At 36.1% G+C, this 20604-nt stretch overlaps 1 protein-coding gene across 11 annotated transcripts in view; it reads right to left on the bottom strand.

The window, feature by feature from the left end:
- The window catches only part of LOC115223415 (neurabin-1), a 320060-nt gene that overhangs the window by 84036 nt on the left and 215420 nt on the right, over positions 1-20604 (bottom strand). For all 11 annotated transcript variants that reach the window (XM_036512632.1, XM_036512635.1, XM_036512634.1 and 8 more), the window contains 2 exons: positions 7106-7210; positions 1468-1777 (listed from right to left, as the gene is read on the bottom strand). In XM_036512632.1, coding sequence (XP_036368525.1) covers positions 1468-1777; positions 7106-7210 — 415 coding nt within the window. The remainder of the gene's footprint in view (positions 1-1467; positions 1778-7105; positions 7211-20604) is intronic.

Genomic DNA, 20604 nt, shown 5'->3' with positions numbered 1-20604 from the left:
GAAAAATCTCACATGTTTTTTTTTTTACATCTACTCCTAAGACTCAAACCAGGATTTTCTAAGAAAGGATGAAGTTACAATACAACGGAAATACACACAGAGTTTATAAACAGCTGGCTGTTTGTCACACAGTTTAAAGTTTAAATTACACTGGACTAACATACACACTTATATCTATCTATCTATCTATCTATATATATATATATAGTTTATAAACCGTGGCTGTTTGTCACACAGTTTAATGTTTAAATTACACTGGACTAACATACACACTAATATCTATCTATCTATCTATCTATCTATATATATATATATATATATATATATCTATATATATATATATATATATATATATATATATGTATGTATGTATGTATGTATGTATGTATATATATATTGACAGAGTTTCCTGCATGGATGTAATGCATGCTTACCGAATATCAATGAATGCAAATAAACCCTATTTTAATATAAATCTTAGGTTTTTACAAGGCACAGCTGGAAAGTGGAAGGTACAGATATGTTATATGGACACAATTTTGTTTAGTTTTTATGTTTAAAATTGTACACAATAACTTAAATGTCAGGAATGATTCCAATATAAAGAAACAAAGAAAGAAAGATAAGAAAGAATGACAGACAGACAAGATAGATAGATAGATAGATAGATAGATAGATAGATAGATAGATAGATAGATAGATAGATAAATAGATAGTTAAGATAGATAAGATAGACAGATTAGATAGATAGATAGTTAAGATAGATAAGATAGACAGATAGATAAGATAGATAGATAAGATAGATAGATAAGATAGATAGGTAAGATAGATAGGTAAGATAGATAGGTAAGATAGATAGGTAAGATAGATAGGTAAGATAGATAGGTAAGATAGATAGGTAAGATAGATAGGTAAGATAGATAGATAGATAGGTAAGATAGATAGATAGATAAGATAGATAGATAGATAGATAGATAGATAGATAATAGATAGATAGATAGATAGATAGATAAGATAGATAGATAAGATAGATAGATAAGATAGATAGATAAGATAGATAGATAAGATAGATAGATAAGATAGATAGATAAGATAGATAGATAAGATAGATAGATAAGATAGATAGATAAGATAGATAGATAAGATAGATAGATAAGATAGATAGATAAGATAGATAGATAAGATAGATAGATAAGATAGATAGATAAGATAGATAGATAAGATAGATAGATAAGATAGATAGATAAGATAGATAGATAAGATAGATAAGATAGATAGATAAGATAGATAGATAGAGAGATATGTAGGTAGATAGATAGATATGTAGGTAGATAGATAGATATGTAGGTAGGTAGGTAGATAGATAGATATAGTGTGTGTGTGTGTGTGCATTAGTTACACATTCACAAATACTTGAGAATAATATAACAAACAAACACAAAAGTAAAGAAATTGATACAATACAACCTTGCCAAGTTCTTCCTCGTCTTCTTCTTCCTCTTCCTCCTCCTCCTCCTCTACTTCTTCTTCAAGGTCCTCTTCCTCCTCGTCTTCTTCGTCCTCTTCTTCGTCGTCCTCGTCTTCTAGTTCGCCATTCTCGTCGTAGTCGTACTGTTGCTCAGCTTCGTCTTTGGATTGGAATTCAGATTGGAGCCTCTCGAGTCTCTCCTGGTCCTTTCTGTGCATCTCCTCTTTCTTCCGGTCCTGGTCCAAAGCCTGCTGGATCAAACGGGCCACCTCACTTTTGCTTGGATCCTTCTCGCGACCAATTTGAATCCTAGAAGAATTTCGAAGTAGATCAGAAATTTTGAAGCCATGAAAAATGAATCCAATGAAACAAGCCGAAAACAAAACAGATACAAGAATTATTATTAAGAGACCCAAAGAGTCACAGAATTTCTCACTTCCTTGATAAATATTGAATTTCACCAGGATTAGAGGGGAAGGTGAAATAGAGTAGAACTGTTCTTTGAAATGGTGGTGGCAATTGGCATCAGATATGTTTAAATCTTGTAAAATACTAAAGAAATTTTCAAGACTAAAATCTTTGAGAATCAAGAAAAATATCTGCAAACATGTAGAACTTTTGTTTGAGAGATCCATCATACTGGCTGGAAGTCATAAAATAACCATTCTCCTTGCAATGCCAACCATAAATTTCTTGCAGATTGTGCCAACACTATTTACTTCAGTCTGCAATTTTTTTTCTTTTCTCCTAATCTCACCAACAACAATCCCAGATTCCTCTTAAATCCATTTTTGTTCCAATAGTTTGAGAAATAATCAAAAGATCTGATAGATGCAAAAAAAAAAAAGAGAAAATAATAAATAAATGAAATAAACGTTTTTTTAATTAAATAATTTCTTTGTTTTTAAATGAAATCAATTATTTGTTGAAGTTATGTCATAAAGCAGGTCGCATGCTGCAGAGAGGAACCAAACAGCTCACAGTGAACAGCCATCAAGTTGGTTGGCTAGAGCAGCTAATACACATATCAGGCTGCACATCAGAGAGAAACAGGCCATGGTCAATATACACAACCAAATCATTCACAGCCTCTGAACATTGATTGATCGGGCAATCCCCATGTAGACATCAACAACTGGTCATAGCATCTACAAGTTGCACACTTCAGAAATGAGCTGAGAGAGAGAGAGAGAGAGAGACTGTTATGCAGTCACTTGATATGCCTGAAATAGCAGCCAAACTTCCCTCAAACCATACACCCTATCATCATTATCATCATTTAATGTCCATTTTCCATGCTAGCATAGACTGGACAGTTTAACAGATGCTGGCATGGCTGGAGAGCCATAGTCTGTTTCAACTTGGTTTCTACAGCTGGATGCCCTTCCAAACACCAAATACTTTACCATAGGTGGATGCGCAATGGCCCAGTGGTTAGGGCAGCGGACTCGCGGTCATAGGATCGTGGTTTCGATTCCCAGACCAGGCGTTGTGAGTGTTTATTGAGCGAAAACACCTAAAGCTCCACGAGGCTCCAGCAAGGGATGGTAGTGATCCCTGCTATACTCTTTCATCACAACTTTCTCTCACTCTTACTTCCTGTTTCTGTTGTACCCGTATTTCAAAGGGCCGGCCTTGTCACTCTCTGTGTCACGCTGAATATCCCCGAGAACTACGTTAAGGGTACACGTGTCTGTGGAGTGCTCAGCCACTTACACGTTAATTTCACGAGCAGGCTGTTCCGTTGATTCGGATCAACCGGAACCCTCATCGTCGTAACCGACGGAGTGCTTCCTCCCTTACTTTACCATGGTTGGATAATGCCATCAGGGATAAACAAAGCTGTTTCAAAACTGCAACACATCTGATTATAAATTCCACTGGATCTGGGCCAAAGCACTGTTAACAACAACACCTGCCTTTCGAAAATCACAGACCATCAGTAAGTTTTTTAACAACTTTACCCAACACGAAAACCTCAACATCCACAGAAAGATGCTGTAGTTTATAAACGTCCAATAACTTCTGCTAAGTAAATGTTTGTGAGTACAAACTATTGTGGTCCCAATTATATTACAACACCTAATTAGGGACTAACAGCTAACATACAAAAGAAAAGGGGAAACAAAAAAGAAATCAAGGCATAGTCTACACTGGAAGTAGATATACTGTAGATAGACAGTACTTACTTTTATCAATCCCGAAAGGACTAAAGGCAAAGTCGACCTCGGTGGAATAATAATAATAATAATGATGATGGTGATGATGATGATGAACACAGTCAAAAGAATAGGGGACAATGAAAGAAGAAAGTGAATAAGGACCAAAAGAAATGAGAAATAAAAATAGAATAAAAGGGAAAAGTGAATAGGGAAGAAAAATAGGGAAAAGATGGAAAGGATGATAAGTGAGATAGGGGTAGGGGTTGAAATGGAGGAATAATACGTGAAATAATATGAGAGGAAAATAGAAAAGATGAAAAGAAGATAGGAGATGAAAGAAAAAGAAGAAATAACAAGATGGAAGAAAGATGAAGTAATGAACAAGTGAGGAGGACTTTTAAAAGGAGATAAGTGGATTTGTTTTATAACAGGACGATATCTCCTCTGATTCTGACTACTATTACAACAATAACAGCCAGGGTATATAACAACAACAACAACAATAACAGTAACTCTTCTACCCACTGCAACATCAGGATATCAGCCAGATCTTTTAAGTATCCAGAATCTCTAGATAGTCATGGCAGTACATACATGCATTCAAGATAAAACACTTCCTAACAAACATGTTTTTTCTATCTGCGTAAACTTTACTTCCTCATCCTTTTTCTCTACCTCCCTGCTCCACCAGAAGTAAAACAAAAAAAAAACAAAAAACAAAAAAACTACAGATTTTGGAACCCTGTAATAATTCTGTCATGTTTTTATCATTTTTAGTATGGGGACTGGTTGCATAGTCCTGCAAATTTATATATTTTCAAGAGTTGTTCTTCAGAAAAATTTATCAAAAGGATGTGTTATAATACTATTCTGCAGCCATACCAATAATCCAATAATACTAATCCACATAAACAAAAACAGCCATACCAACAATCCATCATACCTCCATCATCAGCTGCCCCACGGATATCATTGTGGTTTCGACACCTGAGCAGTACCATCCAATCCGGCAGTGTCAACAGCACTAAAATAAGTGTTGTTTGGGAACAAACATACCAAAGGAACCACAACTTTCAAACACATTTACCCAATGTACAACCGTATCAATAAATACATTCCATAAGTAAATTACAACCTCTCCTAAATATGTAACAATAGTGACAACTCTATTAAGTCATAAAAAATTATAATCCCTAGTCTTCCATAGTGTAATATAAAAGTAAAGCTTAATAACCACATTATCATAAGACTTCAGGATTTTGCTCAGGAGAACCACAAGATTTTAAGCTTAGCACTGTCATCTAGCAAAAAGAAAAGTCATCACTAATGAAACGAAATACCTCTTGTACTTTACACAGGTGAGTTTCACTCCCTGGTGCCTATATACATATACATGGACTGAGCCAGTGAAAGGTAATCAATTTCTAGTGACACAGTCTGGTATATTTTTATAGCTTCAAACCAAAAGGTTATGGGCATTCCAGAGGGACAGTGGACAATCATAATAATAAAATACATCAATATAAAAGTATTGAGAAACCTTTAAGGCCCTTACATAGGCCAAGTGTCACAGTGTTAAATAAAAGACAGCAGGCTGGTACATATTGCTAATGTTATGACGAAGGGTTGTATAGAGTGCTGATGTCATAGTATTAAATATATGAATAAGAGTAGCTGATACATAGCCCTTGTCTTTTTTAAAAGTCTGGTACTTATTCCATCAGTCTTTTTTACCAAACTACTAAGTTACAAGGACATAACCACACTAACACCAGTTCTCAAGCAGTGATGGAGGACAAACACTGACATAAACACACACACACATATACATGACAGGCTTCCTTCAGTTTCCGTCGACTAAATCCATTCACAAGGCTTTGATTGGCCCGGGGCTATAGTAGAAGACACTTGCCCAAGATGCCATGCAGCGGGACTGAACCTGGAACCATGTGGTTGGGAAGCAAACTTCTTACCATATAGCCATACCTGTGCCTATAACAGTAGAGAAAACTTTCCTGAAACTTTAGGAACCAGAGTAAAAATATAGACAGGAAAACTATTATGGCTGTTGGCAACAAAGAGGCATTCTGTTCAAATAAATAGCAGATTGTATGATACTTGTGTACGAAAGGTGATGCTGCAGGGCAGCAAAACATGGAGTGATTGCAGAGGACATGGAAAAGGAAGCTGGAATGAAGTGGTGGCAGGCATCCTCTGCTGGATGTGTGATGTTAATGTGCAAAAATGATGGAACAGAAATGATCTGAGAGGAAAAAGTTGGTGTGTGTGTGTAAGGGTATTCAGGTTTAAAAAAGGAAGGAAGCTGAGGTGAAGAGAAAAAGAATGAGGAAAATATGAGAAGAAGTGGTGAAAGACGACAACCAGAGGAATGTGAATCTGATGAAGAAAAAAATAATGGCAAAGAAAGGCAACAAGTGGTAACTATTGGAAGAAGACTCTTACAACTCATGCTAACATGGAAAAAACAAATGTGAATATGGTGGTGATGGTGGCAGTGGTGGTGGTGGTGGTGGTGATGATAATGGCGGTGGTGGTTATTTGGAACTGAGAGAAAAATGTAAAGACTAACAACTATTAGAATTAAGTACCTATTTCTTTATTACTCACAAGGGGCTAAACAAGGACAGGCATAGGTATTAAGTCGATTACATCAACCCCAGTGCGTAACTGGTACTTAATTTATCGACCCCGAAAGGATGAAAGGCAAAGTCGACCTCAGCGGAATTTGAACTCACAACGTAACGGCAGACGAAATACCGCTAAGCATTTCGCCCCGCGTGCTAACGATTCTGCCAGCTCGCCGTCTTATATTAGAATTAAGTACCATGTTTTGTGTTTGCTGGTTGTTGTTATGCAAAACCCCGAAGGAAAGATACAGTATCACACTCATAAATAGTCAGAATGATGGGTCCTCTTAGTCTATTTCTGTGCGTGGATATGTGATGTTGTGTGTATGTGTGTGTGTGTGTATGTGTGTGTGTATGTGTGTGTGTGTATGTGTGTGTGTGTGCATCTCTGAAGGGGTCTGGAATTAGTCATTGTGTCTAAGTAATCAGTATTATCAGAAATTCCACCACCATCACCACCACCACTACTACTACTACTACAACAAGTAGTATATGCAATATTACCAATCCTATCCAAAATACAACTGCTACTCCTACCTTGAAACTGCTACTACAACTATGACACCATCGACACCATACACCATCATCCTAACCCCACACACCACACCACCAATATGACCACCACCACTTTATCAACAGAGTTTCTGTTCCTCAAAAACACACAAAAAAAAACAGCATAATCTTTGACACAGATACCAATCTTTAATCCCCTCCACCCACACACACACACACACACACACACACATTTCTTTATACAGATAGGAAAATAACCAAGCTTCACTCCCACAAACATGAACTGATAAAGTTAGACCCAAACGGCAGCTTACCTCACAGTTCCACTCGTGTTTCTCAGCACTGATGCTGCATACGCTTGGGTGACGCCCACCAGACTTTTGCCGTCAACTTCGATGATCTGGTCATTGACTTTAATTCTGTGAATAAAACAAACAAACAAAAAAACATCAGAAATTATAAAACTTGGCTGCGAGATTTCAAAGAATTAAATAAAGGAAGAATCTATAAAAAAAAAACCCACCTTTTGTGCCATAATATGCCAAAAACCTCCATTTCATCCATTGTAGACCTAAGTTTATTTCCCATATTTTCCCAGAGAATCTTCCTTGGTTTAACTTTCTTCCACCCAGGATACCTACCATCCTTAATTCACACCATTTTGAAACGTTATTTATGAATATTACAGATTTGTAATGGCATTTCTGTTACATTGTGGGGCAAGTTCCTTTAGCATTTAAACCAGCCATATACAGCCAAAATATTCGACCAGTTTAATGGTTCAAACCAGCTAGATCAATACCTTCCCTACAATGTCATTCTATCACATCATCAAAATCTTGAAGCAACAAGATAATTCATGATTAAACTTTTAAAAACTATGAATTGACAGGATAATCTGATTGCTAAATGGTTAGACTTTGGTTTTATATATATTTTCATTCTGAGCGAGGGAAAAGCTTCAAAAGAAAACAAGTGGGGGGCTACTACCAAAAGGGACAACTAGGGCATTCAGATTTTGAAGAAATAACTTCTCTCATTCTGTGAACCACTCAAGAAATTCCAGCTTGATGGTTATAGAAATGAATGACAGTGAAGTTTCAGAGAGATGATGGTCTCCAATATCTTAATTCTGCAGTTAAGGCAGACAGAAAGTGTGAGTAGGGGATATTTTTTCCTCTCTCTCTATTCCAGATGCCACATAATACACAAGGAAGGGTTTCTCTCCTTCAGACATTATTGAGTATCTGAATTGCTGAAAGATGTACCCAAGGTGCCATGCAGTCAGGATCCAACCTAGAAATCACATGGTTCCAAGGTAAACTTAGACATACACACTAATGCCTGGGCCTAGTATAATGACAAGGGTGGTGCTGGAAGCACTACAGGGGGTATGTTAGTAAGTTCCCTAGAATAGGTCTCCCCATTGCCTCTTCATATGTAACATGAAGACAGGAAGGATTTTAGGAGAATAAACAGAGGTGATGCCTTTCCAAAAGTGAATCAACAGAAGGATGTTCTATTGAGATTGGAAACCAGAAACGATGATAAGACTTCGGCTAGAATTCACTTGTCACAAGCGTATCATCACCCTACAGGGCATACACACAAACACACCTTCCATTATATATAATATTATGCGTATGTGTGAATATGGAAATATATATGGGTGTGTATGTGTGTATAAATATGGAAATAGGTGTGCACACACACACACACACACACATATATAGATACATATAGCATGGAAAGCGGACGTGAAACGATGATGATGATATACACACACACACACACAAAATGAATGTATATATGAAAAATGTATAAATATGAAATATGTGTGTCTGTGAGTAAGAATAAATAAGGAAATTTCTGTGTATGTATGTATATATATATATATATATATATATATACATACATATACGCATATATATATATATACATATATGCATATATATATATACATATATGCATATATATATATACATATATGCATATATATATATATATACATATATGCATATATTATATATATATACATATATGCATATATATATATTATATATATGCATATATAATATATATATACATATATATATGCATATATATATATATATACATATATATATATATATATACATATATGCATATATATATATATATATATATATATATGCATATATATATCATATATATATATGCATATATATATATATATGCATATATATATATATATATGCATATATATATATTATGCATATATATATATATATATGCATATATATATATATATGCATATATATATATGCATATATATATATATATATATATTGCATATATATACATATATATATGCATATATATATATATATATATGCATATATATATATATATATATGCATATATATATTATATATATATGCATATATATATATATATATATGCATATATAATATATATATATGCATATATATATATATATATGCATATATATATATATATATGCATATATATATATATATATATACATATATATATATATATGCATATATATATATATATATATATATATATATTATATATATATATGCATATATATATATATATATATATCATATATATATATATATATATGCAATATATATATATAATATATATATATATATGCATATATATTATATATATAATATATATATATGCTATATATATATATATATATATATATATATATCTGAGTGTGTGTGTTTATAAATAATTTGATAAATGCTCTGTGAATATCACAACAACAACAGAAGCTGCTCAGATGACAATACAGAAGGGAAATCATTTAAAATGAGAAACATTAAACTTTTCCCATAATTAAACGGAGATCTTATACAGCATTATGGTGTGTGTGTGTGTGTGTGTGTATGCACTAAGATGTACACACACACCTACCAAATACACATCTATCATACACACACATAGATTAACAGTTGTATGTGCAGTATCATATAACCTTTTCTGTATTAATGCATCTGCATATATGTATGTATGTATGTATGTATGTCTATGTATATATGTATGTATGTGTGTATGTATGTATGGAAATATATGTATATATGATATACACATGTACACACACGCATACAGATGTATTATCATCATTCTTGATATAACTATCATGTCTTATTTTCTGACATAGTATATCTAGGACAACATTATCCAGTGTGATCAGGTTTATTTAAGGCAGTAAAATGTACTAACTCTTGTGTTGACCCCACCCCCAACGCCGAAACCTTGGCATTTTAACCTAAAAGTAACCCGTATGTCATTTAACAAATTTAACAATGTGCCTTTTAACAAAATAAACTGTTTCCCCACCCCCATTAAAATGCACCCATTAATTAAGTAAGACCATGACAGATTAAAAAAAAATTAACGTGGCCCTTAGAAATATGTATCTGTTAACAAAATAAGACTACTTCTTAAAAGAAAAAAAATCTCATGACACTTAACAAAATAAATCAGGTGCCCTTCAAGAAAGCTTTTCCCCCTTTAACATAAACCATGCACCCAGTTTTGCCCTGAAGCATGGGCACAGTAGGTTGTTACGTAGGGACATCTTGTGTCTAGGGTCTTCAATTTGATCTGTTTATGTTGGAGCTTACTGTCGATAAATATACACTATAGGGCTCAGTGCACTGATTTGTCTGGGAGCCTCATAGGTCTAGGGGCCCAATTCTAATCTATGCATGCTGTGGCATGCTGTCAAATATTATAGGGACCAGTGCACTGATTTATCCAAGGGGCCTCATAGGTCAAAGGACCCAATTCTAATTTATTTATGCTGTAATTTGCATGGGCTGCAGTTTTCCCAAGATTGCTCTGTACCCTGAACTTCATTTACCCAATATATACCCTGTACTCCCTTCATTTACCCACACTATATCAGACATACTCTCTTTTACACTTTTACTTGTTTCAGTCATTTGACTGCGGCCATGCTGGAGCACTGCCTTTAGTCGAGCAAATCAACCCCGAGACTTATTCTTTGTAAGCCCAGTACTTATTCTATCGGTCTCTTTTTGCCAAACCGCTAAGTGACGAGGACGTAAACACACCAGCATCGGTTGTCAAGCAATGCTAGGGGGACAAACACAGACACACAAACACACACACATACATACATACATATATACGACAGGCTTCTTTCAGTTTCCGTCTACCAAATCCACTCACAAGGCATTGGTCGGCCCGGGGCTATAGCAGAAGACACTTGCCCAAGATGCCACGCAGTGGGACTGAACCCGGAACCATGTGGTTGGTTAGCAAGCTACTTACCACACAGCCACTCCTACGCCTGAATAATTTTTTCCAAGAAGGGCCACATGAGAAATGGCTCATCATCAGACAGGCCAAACTACTATAAAAATTCCAGCTAATTTTTCACTAGGTATGCCATTCAGAAAATCCCATGGGTTGCAGTTGGCCCATGACTGGTCTAGCACATCCTCTATATGGGACCACAATACCAGTCACATACTGTGGGTCTATATCAACCTTTATACCCACCACTAAATTTTTTGAGGCCCTATACAAATATCAGGAAATGATTAACTTTCGGTACTTTTTTCTTTAAAGCTTTTATAAATTCTATTTTGGAATAAACATGTGTAGCTTAGGATGTTATTTTACTTATTACTGCTGCTGTTGTTGTTGTTGTTGTCTGGTAACCCCTTTTCCTAACAACCCCAGTCAAATCTGCCGTAATACACAGGAGGTATAGGCAGGGGTTAGTGTGCAGATCAAAAGAAACATTTGATGATTAGTTTCTGACTGTGACCATCCTGTTTTAATTTTATATGGGTGTAAGAGGGAGGTCAGAATATTATTATTATTATTATTATTATTATATTATTATTATTATTATTATCATCATTATTATTATATTGCTGTTACTACTACTGTCTAAGCTTCACCACATATATATATATATATATATATAATATATATATATATATATATAAACATATGGCCCTCATTTCAGGGAGGGTAGGGAGTTTGTTGAGAGAAAAGATTTGGCTGTTATATTCAGTCAAAGCATGGCTGATTATATACAAGCTGTAGTAAACGCCAATATAAGATGCTCAGTCATAAATTCTACATCTGAGTGAAGTTTCTTATCAATGTTTTTTATCAAGTTCTCTGAGTTCTGAGTGGTCACGGATACACAAGTTGTATTTTGAGTAAGACCTAAGAAGCTGTGGGCATTACAGGAATGAGGAGCAAAAAGATGAGCCATCAAGAACATGGCTAAAAGGAGGCGGCTGGCAGGGTAAGAAGAACGTTATTTGGACACAGGCTTGATCAACCTAGGTCAAGTTGTCTGGATGAAGGTGAGGTTGTAAAACCTGAAATACCCAATAACTCCAGAGTATAACACTGTCGGTGTGCATTCAGATATTGTATGGGGGATTATAGGTTTTCTTATTCTCTCATATTAGATACACAGTAACCGTGTTGTCCTAGTTCAGAGGTGAGGAAACTGCAGTGTTACAGCCACATAGGTTGATGAAGGGTTAAGTGCAGTATTCTGAAAGAAGTACAATATGAGCAGGAAAATGGTGAAACTGGAATATATTTCTGTTAATTTTATTAAAAGTCTAGTTTTACAACTAATTTTGGAACCACTGATTTATGTTTATCTACATTTGTAATTAATTACAAACAAGGCGTTAAACAACATATCTTGTTACAGTTGCAATTGTTTAAAGCATTGAAACATAAAGAAATTTTCCCAAAAACCTCACAAAAACTTGTTTAAGTCAAAGTGGGAATGTTTGTTCCAAAATTCCACCCTTTTTTCTTTTATTTTATAAAATAATGAGTTTAGCAGATTTTTTTTAGTTCATTTTTATCTTATTTATTTATTTATTTGAAATGTAGCCTTGTCAAATAGTAGTTAACTTCAGTAGAACCTTTAACATAAAAATAAAGCCCTTCCTTCTATTCCTTCACACCCGCTGAATTCCTTCCTCTCTCTTTTTCCCTTCTTACCATTAAATGTCAAGTGAAGAATCAAACAAAGCCATTTTTCTTTTTGTTATTGTTGAACAGGCAAAAGAAGAGTAAAAACTGTTAATTTCTGTGCCAAATGCCATCATTTTCAGTTCCCATCCGCTCACACTTGAGTTAATATCATGCCAGAACCAATATGGACTCATCATGATACAGTCTGCAGACAACACCATTCCATCCCAGCACTGTTTTGGCATTGGGTCAGAGAGAAAATTCTTCATAATAGACAGGTCTTAGATACATCAACTAACTGACAGAGACAGGTTTTAGATATACCAACTGACAGAGACAGGTCTTAGATATACCAACTAACTGACAAAAACAGGTCTTAGATACACCAAATGACAGAGACAGGTCTTAGATACACCAACTGACAGAGACAGGTCTTAGATATACCAAATGACAGAGACAGGTCTTAGATATACCAACTGACAGAGAAAGGTCTTAGATACACCAAATGACAGAGACAGGTCTTAGATATACCAACTAACTGACAAAAACAGGTCTTAGATACACCAACTGACTGAGACAGGTCTTAGATATACCAAATGACAGAGACAGGTCTTAGATATACCAACTGACAGAGAAAGGTCTTAGATACACCAAATGACAGAGACAGGTCTTAGATACACCAAATGACAGAGACAGGTCTTAGATACACCAAATGACAGAGACAGGTCTTAGATACACCAAATGACAGAGACAGGTCTTAGATACACCAAATGACAGAGACAGGTCTTAGATGTACCAACTGACAGAGACAGGTCTTAGATACACCAACTGACAGAGACAGGTCTTAGATACACCAAATGACAGAGACAGGTCTTAGATACACCAAATGACAGAGACAGGTCTTAGATACACCAAATGACAGAGACAGGTCTTAGATGTACCAACTGACAGAGACAGGTCTTAGATACACCAACTGACAGAGACAGGTCTTAGATACACCAACTGACAGAGACAGGTCTTAGATACACCAACTAACAGAGACAGGTCTTAGATATACCAACTGACAGAGACAGGTCTTAGATATACCAACTGACAGAGACAGGTCTTAGATACACCAAATGACAGAGACAGGTCTTAGATATACCGACTAACTGACAGAGACAGGTCTTAGATACACCAACTGACAGACAGGTCTTAGATACACCAACTGACAGAGACAGGTCTTAGATATACCAACTGACAGAGAGGGAGAGAGAGAGACAGGCCTTAGATAAACATACCAATTGGCTGATATAGACAGGTCTTAGATAGAGATACCAAGATATAGTTATATCTTTTATATCACAGCAGTTAAAACGTGTATGTCTGGAGAATATGTTTTAAATAGGTGTTAAGTAAAATCTATGGATGAGAAAAATCTCCATATTGTTATTGACATTATAAATATATATATATATGGGGGTGGGGGTACTACTACTAATACTTGCTGACTCGGAAGCCTACTATGGATCCCTAGCTCCAGCCTCAACTGTGAACTCGGAACCTAACGGATGACCGATTCTAGCACTTACACTTAGTGTACCTCTGAGGTTTAGATCATCAATGAAATAAACTCATGTTCTCTCTCTCTCTCTCTTTCTACACACACACACACACACACACACACACACAGCATCCATTTTCCAGGTTGGCATGGGTTCAGCAGTGTGTGTGTGTGTGTGTGTGTGTCTGTAGCCTATAGAGTACCGATATAAACATGGCTAATTAAGTTGTTTCTCTGTAGATTGAAAAAAAAACAAAAACAAACAACCTTAATCAATTTTCAAATCTTATTGAATTCTCATCAGAGGTCAATTTGAACACGGAACAGAACAGGTAGCATATTTAGGCCAGTTTAAATGCCAGAATTGAAAAGGTCAGCAGTAAACAACACAAGACGCCTTGCCCCCACTGCATAATACTACTAATAACAATTGTTTATAACATAGGCACACGTCCAGAAATTTGAGGGGAGGGGCCAGTCAATTATATCAATTCCTCTAATTAACTGGTGCTTATTTTATCAATCGTGAAATGAGGAAAGGCAAAGGTGACATCAATAGGAATTGAACTCAAAACGCAAACAGGCAGAACAAATACAACATTGGTCCGATGATCAAATAAGTCAAACATTCCACCACTTTGGCCAATGTCAGTAATAATCCTTTCTTCTATAGGCACAAGGCCAGCAATTTTGAGATGGGGAAAAGTCATTTACATTGACTTTCAGTATTCGACTGGTACTTATTTTATTGACCCCCAGAAGGATGAACGGCAAAGTGGACTTCAGTGGAATTTGAACTTGGAACATAAAAGCAGAAAGCAAGCTGCTTAACATTTTGTCTGGCATCCTAACAATTCTACCAACCTGATACCTTAATAATAATAATAATAATAATAATAACGAGAGCACTCAGAGAGTGTACACCTCTGCAAAGGCGACACCAATGTCCTCTAAATGATTAGCCAGAGATGATTTTTAAAATGAGAATATCCAAAATAAACTTGACGGCTCTTACAAATGAAAATACTAAAAATGAACTGGATCGCTTTCAAAAATTAAGTTAAAAAAAACAAACAGGAAAAATAATCCAGAACTCTTGTCCGGTACTGGATCAATCCCAAAATCTAATCAATTCATGCCAGTCACGAAGCCAAACATCCCTGAAAGTTTCCTCTGAATCCATCCAGCAGATCTTGATCTTGTCCATGAAAAGATTAACAAATGCAACTGAAAACAATACCTCTGCCTTCGCTAAGGCAGAGATGATAACAATAATAATAATAATAATAATAATAGAAGAAACAACCCTATAAAAATAATAAAAGGTACATTAAGTATACTCAAAAAACATACAAATACATAAGGAAAACCACAGGGTTCATGACTATGTAACAGAGAGAAAAGAAGCCTAGCCAGGCACTGCACACTTCCTCTGTAGAGCACTTTCAATACAGCAGAAATAACAAAACCAAAACAAACCACAAATGCAGATCCACAGCACACAGAGAGCTGCACTCTGTGTGTGCACTGAAAGCATGAAATGAAAATAAGACTACTGAACAATAATAATAATAATAATAATAATAATAATATAATATAATAATAAACCTTTCTACTATAGGTACAAGGCCTGATATTTAGGGAGGGGGATAAGTCAATTACATCGACTCCAGTACTCAACTGGTACTTATTTTATCAACCCTGAAAAGATGAAAGGCAAAGTTGACCTCAGTGGAATTTGAACTCAGAATGTAACGACAGACACAATACCTATTTCTTTACTACCTACAAGGGGCTAAACACAGAGAGGACAAACAAGGACAGACAAACGGATTAAGTCGATTATGTCAACTCCAGTGCATAACTGGTACTTATTTATTCGACCCCGAAAGGATGAAAGGCAAAGTCGAGCTCGGCGGAATTTGAACTCAGAACATAGCGGCAAACGAAATACCGCTAAGCATTTCGCCCGGTGTGCTAACGGTTCTGCCAGCTCGCTGCCTTAATAATAATAATAATAATAATAATAATAATAATAATAATCGTTTCTACAATAGGCACAAGGCCTGAAATTTTTTAGGGGACTGGACTAGTCAATTACAGTGATCCCAGTGTTTCACTGGCACTTAATGTATCGACCTCAAAACAATGGAAGGCAAAGCCAACCTTGGTAGAATTTGAACTCAGAACGTAAAGACAGGTGAAACCCCACTAAGCATTTTGGCCAGCATGCTAACAACTCTGCCTGACATAACTTTTCACAAACGTAAATAAACAATTTGTACGAAATAAAAGACTGCCTCCGTTCATATTTTGTGTTTCTGAATTTCTATGTTCTTTCCATTCGCGATTTGGAACCCAGGGAGGGAGGACAGACTGTCTGTCTGTCTGTCGAAATACTTTTCACGTTGTCCAGTTCAATAAACACATTTAAATATCGTTCTTCTTATTGTTTAATAAAGATTTCAAATTTTGGCACAAGGTCAGCAATTTCGTGGCAGTGGTAGGGAGATAAGTCATTTACATCAACCCCCCCCCCCCCAGGGTTCAAATGGTATTTATTATATCAACCCCGATATAATATTGTTTGATGATGATGATGGTTTCTAAGTTAAGGAATGGCCACAAAGCATTTCAGCTGAAAATCAGATGATTTTACCAATCTATCACCCTAGGGTTGTATTAGCAATAATATCAGACCCCGGGAAAATCAGCGGACTGGGCCCTATGGTGATTACTTATTGATAGTAAACCAAACATACTTAGATTAGAGTTTGGTCCCTTAGTCAATTAAATCAAGCTGGTACCTGAGTGGTTTTTATTTTATCAAACCCAAAAGCATGAAAGGGAAAATTAACATCAGCAGGACTTGAAATCTGAACTCAGGGCAGTGGATTATAAATGTCACCAGTGCCCTACCAACCATGCCTGTCCACAATAACAATATTTATGATTTATTACAAACCCACAAGGCTTCAAAACAGGAGTGATGGGCATGGTTGGTTAAACTGAGTACAGATACTCAATTGGGTGTACCTATTTTATCGAAACCTGGAAGGCAAACTTGACCTTGGTAGAATTTGAACTCAGAACATGCAGGTATGTAACTAAACACTACTCGCCAGCATGTCTGCCAACCACAAAATATTAATTTCTTATTTAGACACAAGGGCCAGTCGTTTACGTAGTAGGGTCAGTTGACTGACCCTTCAACATTTAAACTGGCCATATCTGGCCAAGATATTCTCCATGTTTTTATGTTCAAACTGGATAGATCAGGCCTCTCACACATACCCCACAATGTCAATCTACGAAAAAATAATCAATCACGAAGCCACAAGAGAATGCCCAATTAATTCAAAACATTACCATCACCATTTATCGTCCGTTTTCCATGCTGGCATGGGTTGGACAGCTTGAGAGGAACTGGTAAGAAGCATTTCATTTCACAGTAATCTGAATGCTCAAGGGTTAAACCAATCCCAATAATTAACTGGTACTTTATCAAAATTTGGGGTGGGGATTGAAAACGGAGGCTACCTTAGTAAGATTTGAACTCAGAACCTAATGAACCACAACAAACGCCACAAAGCATTTCAGCTGAAAATCAGATGATTTTAATCAATCTATCACCCTAGGGCTGTATTAACAATGATATCAGACCCCGGGAAAATCAGTGGACTGGGCCCTATGGTGATTATTTATTGATAGTAAACCAGACATACTTAGATTAGAGTTTGGTCCCTTAGCCCTGTAAAGCCCCTTGGACAAATGTCCAGCGTGCCCATGCTTTAGGATAGCACTGTACCACCCTCAACATAAGAAAATGCCGTATTCCAACACCAACATTAAGGGAGACAGGGATGATAATGTTTTGATTCTTAGAAAATATTAAGAAACAACAAAAGGACAAGAGATGCGTGCATACGTATGTACGTATGTATATATATGTGTGTGTGTGTGTGTGTGTGTTGATGGAGATAATGAAAGAATATTGACAGGAGGTTAGAATAAATAAACAAGAGGAAGGTTGGTTGTTCTTACCAAAAGATTCTTCTTCGTTTTCATTGCCATTATTCCCTGTATATCCCTGTCAAGATATTCCTTTCCTTACTATCTGCTCTACTGAAACTATTACCAGAGATTCAAAAATCTCTCTCCACTCCCCTCTCCCTCTCTGATTTTATACACACACACACACACACACACATAATATATGCATGTGTGTGTATATATACAAAAAAAAACTATATACACAACCCCAAATCTGTTATTTTCTCTATCTACTTCACACTCACTAACAGCTGTAGTGTATGTGTGTGCTTGGGTATATGTATGTGTGTGTGTATGTATATATATATAGATATATATGTATGTCTGTGGGTGTGTGTATGCAGGGGGGGGGGTGAATGGATGACTTCCTCCTTCCTCCCTTTCCTGTCCCACTGGAAGGGGGTTCTTGTTTTTGTTATTGTTTTATTCTTTAGTTTCTATTTTTTCTATATATATATATATATAGATATATATATATATATTTTTTTTTTTGTCCCTCTCAAAGTTCAGCTTCCCATAGTCTCTCTCCCTCAACCGCCCCCACCCCCACCAACCGCAGACCCACCAAACCCCTAACCAATTCCTTTACCCTCTTCCTACCCAACATCACTCAACACCCTCCCCCTCTCTCATTCTCTCTCTCTCTCTCTCTCTTTCTCTTTGAGATAATCTGAAGCTTCAATGGGAAAAATTTGGCAGGACAGAGCTAAAAATACAGTTGGGAACCTAACTACTGCTGCTGCTACTACCAGCACCCTCACCAAAAGCAATGCCCCTCTTCATTTCATAGTTGGCACCACAAACTGTACCAACACACACGCACACACACAAGTGCAAGCATTTATATATCTGTGTGTTTATGTGTATATACACACACGTATGTGTGGCCGAGTCTGTGCATATATATATGTATATATATATATATATAGGTGTGTATATTTAGGTGTGTATATGTTCTCATGTATTCATGTCTGTGGATGGATATATATATATATATATATATCCACAGACATGAATACATGAGAACATATACACACCTATTTCTTCACATGCATGCATGTATGTATATTATACATGTGTGTGTGTATGTAGTATGTATGTCTATGTGTACATATGTCCATGTACATTTATCTATGTACATTTGTGGTGTGTGTGTGTGTGTGTGTGTGTGTGTGTGTGTTGATGGAGATAATGAAAGAATATTGACAGGAGGTTAGAATAAATAAACAGAGGAAGGTTGGTTGTTCTTACCAAAAGATTCTTCTTCGTTTTCATTGCCATTATTCCCTGTATATCCCTGTCAAGATATTCCTTTCCTTACTATCTGCTCTACTGAAACTATTACCAGAGATTCAAAAATCTCTCGCCACTCCCCTCTCCCTCTCTGATTTTATACACACACACACACACACATAATATATGCATGTGTGTGTATATATACAAAAAAAAACTATATACACAACCCCAAATCTGTTATTTTCTCTATCTACTTCACACTCACTAACAGCTGTAGTGTATGTGTGTGCTTGGGTATATGTATGTGTGTGTGTATGTATATATATATAGATATATATGTATGTCTGTGGGTGTGTGTATGCAGGGGGGGGTGAATGGATGACTTCCTCCTTCCTCCCTTTCCTGTCCCACTGGAAGGGGGTTCTTGTTTTTGTTATTGTTTTATTCTTTAGTTTCTATTTTTTCTTATATATATATATATATATATATATTTTTTTTTTTGTCCCTCTCAAAGTTCAGCTTCCCATAGTCTCTCTCCCCTCAACCGCCCCCACCCCCACCAACCGCAGACCCACCAAACCCCTAACCAATTCCTTTACCCTCTTCCTACCCAACATCACTCAACCCCCTCCCCCTCTCTCATTCTCTCTCTCTCTCTCTCTCTTTCTCTTTGAGATAATCTGAAGCTTCAATGGGAAAAATTTGGCAGGACAGAGCTAAAAATACAGTTGGGAACCTAACTACTGCTGCTGCTACTGCTGCTGCTACTACCAGCACCCTCACCAAAAGCAATGCCCCTCTTCATTTCATAGTTGGCACCACAAACTGTACCAACACACACGCACACACACAAGTGCAAGCATTTATATATCTGTGTGTTTATGTGTATATACACACACGTATGTGTGGCCGAGTCTGTGCATATATATATGTATATATATATATGTATATATATATATATAGGTGTGTATA

The sequence above is a fragment of the Octopus sinensis genome, linkage group LG23 (genome assembly GCF_006345805.1).
Source record: "Octopus sinensis linkage group LG23, ASM634580v1, whole genome shotgun sequence".
Taxonomy (NCBI): domain Eukaryota; kingdom Metazoa; phylum Mollusca; class Cephalopoda; order Octopoda; family Octopodidae; genus Octopus; species Octopus sinensis.
The sequence above is the reverse complement of the archived record's forward strand: the minus strand, read 5'-3'. Positions and strand labels throughout refer to the sequence as shown.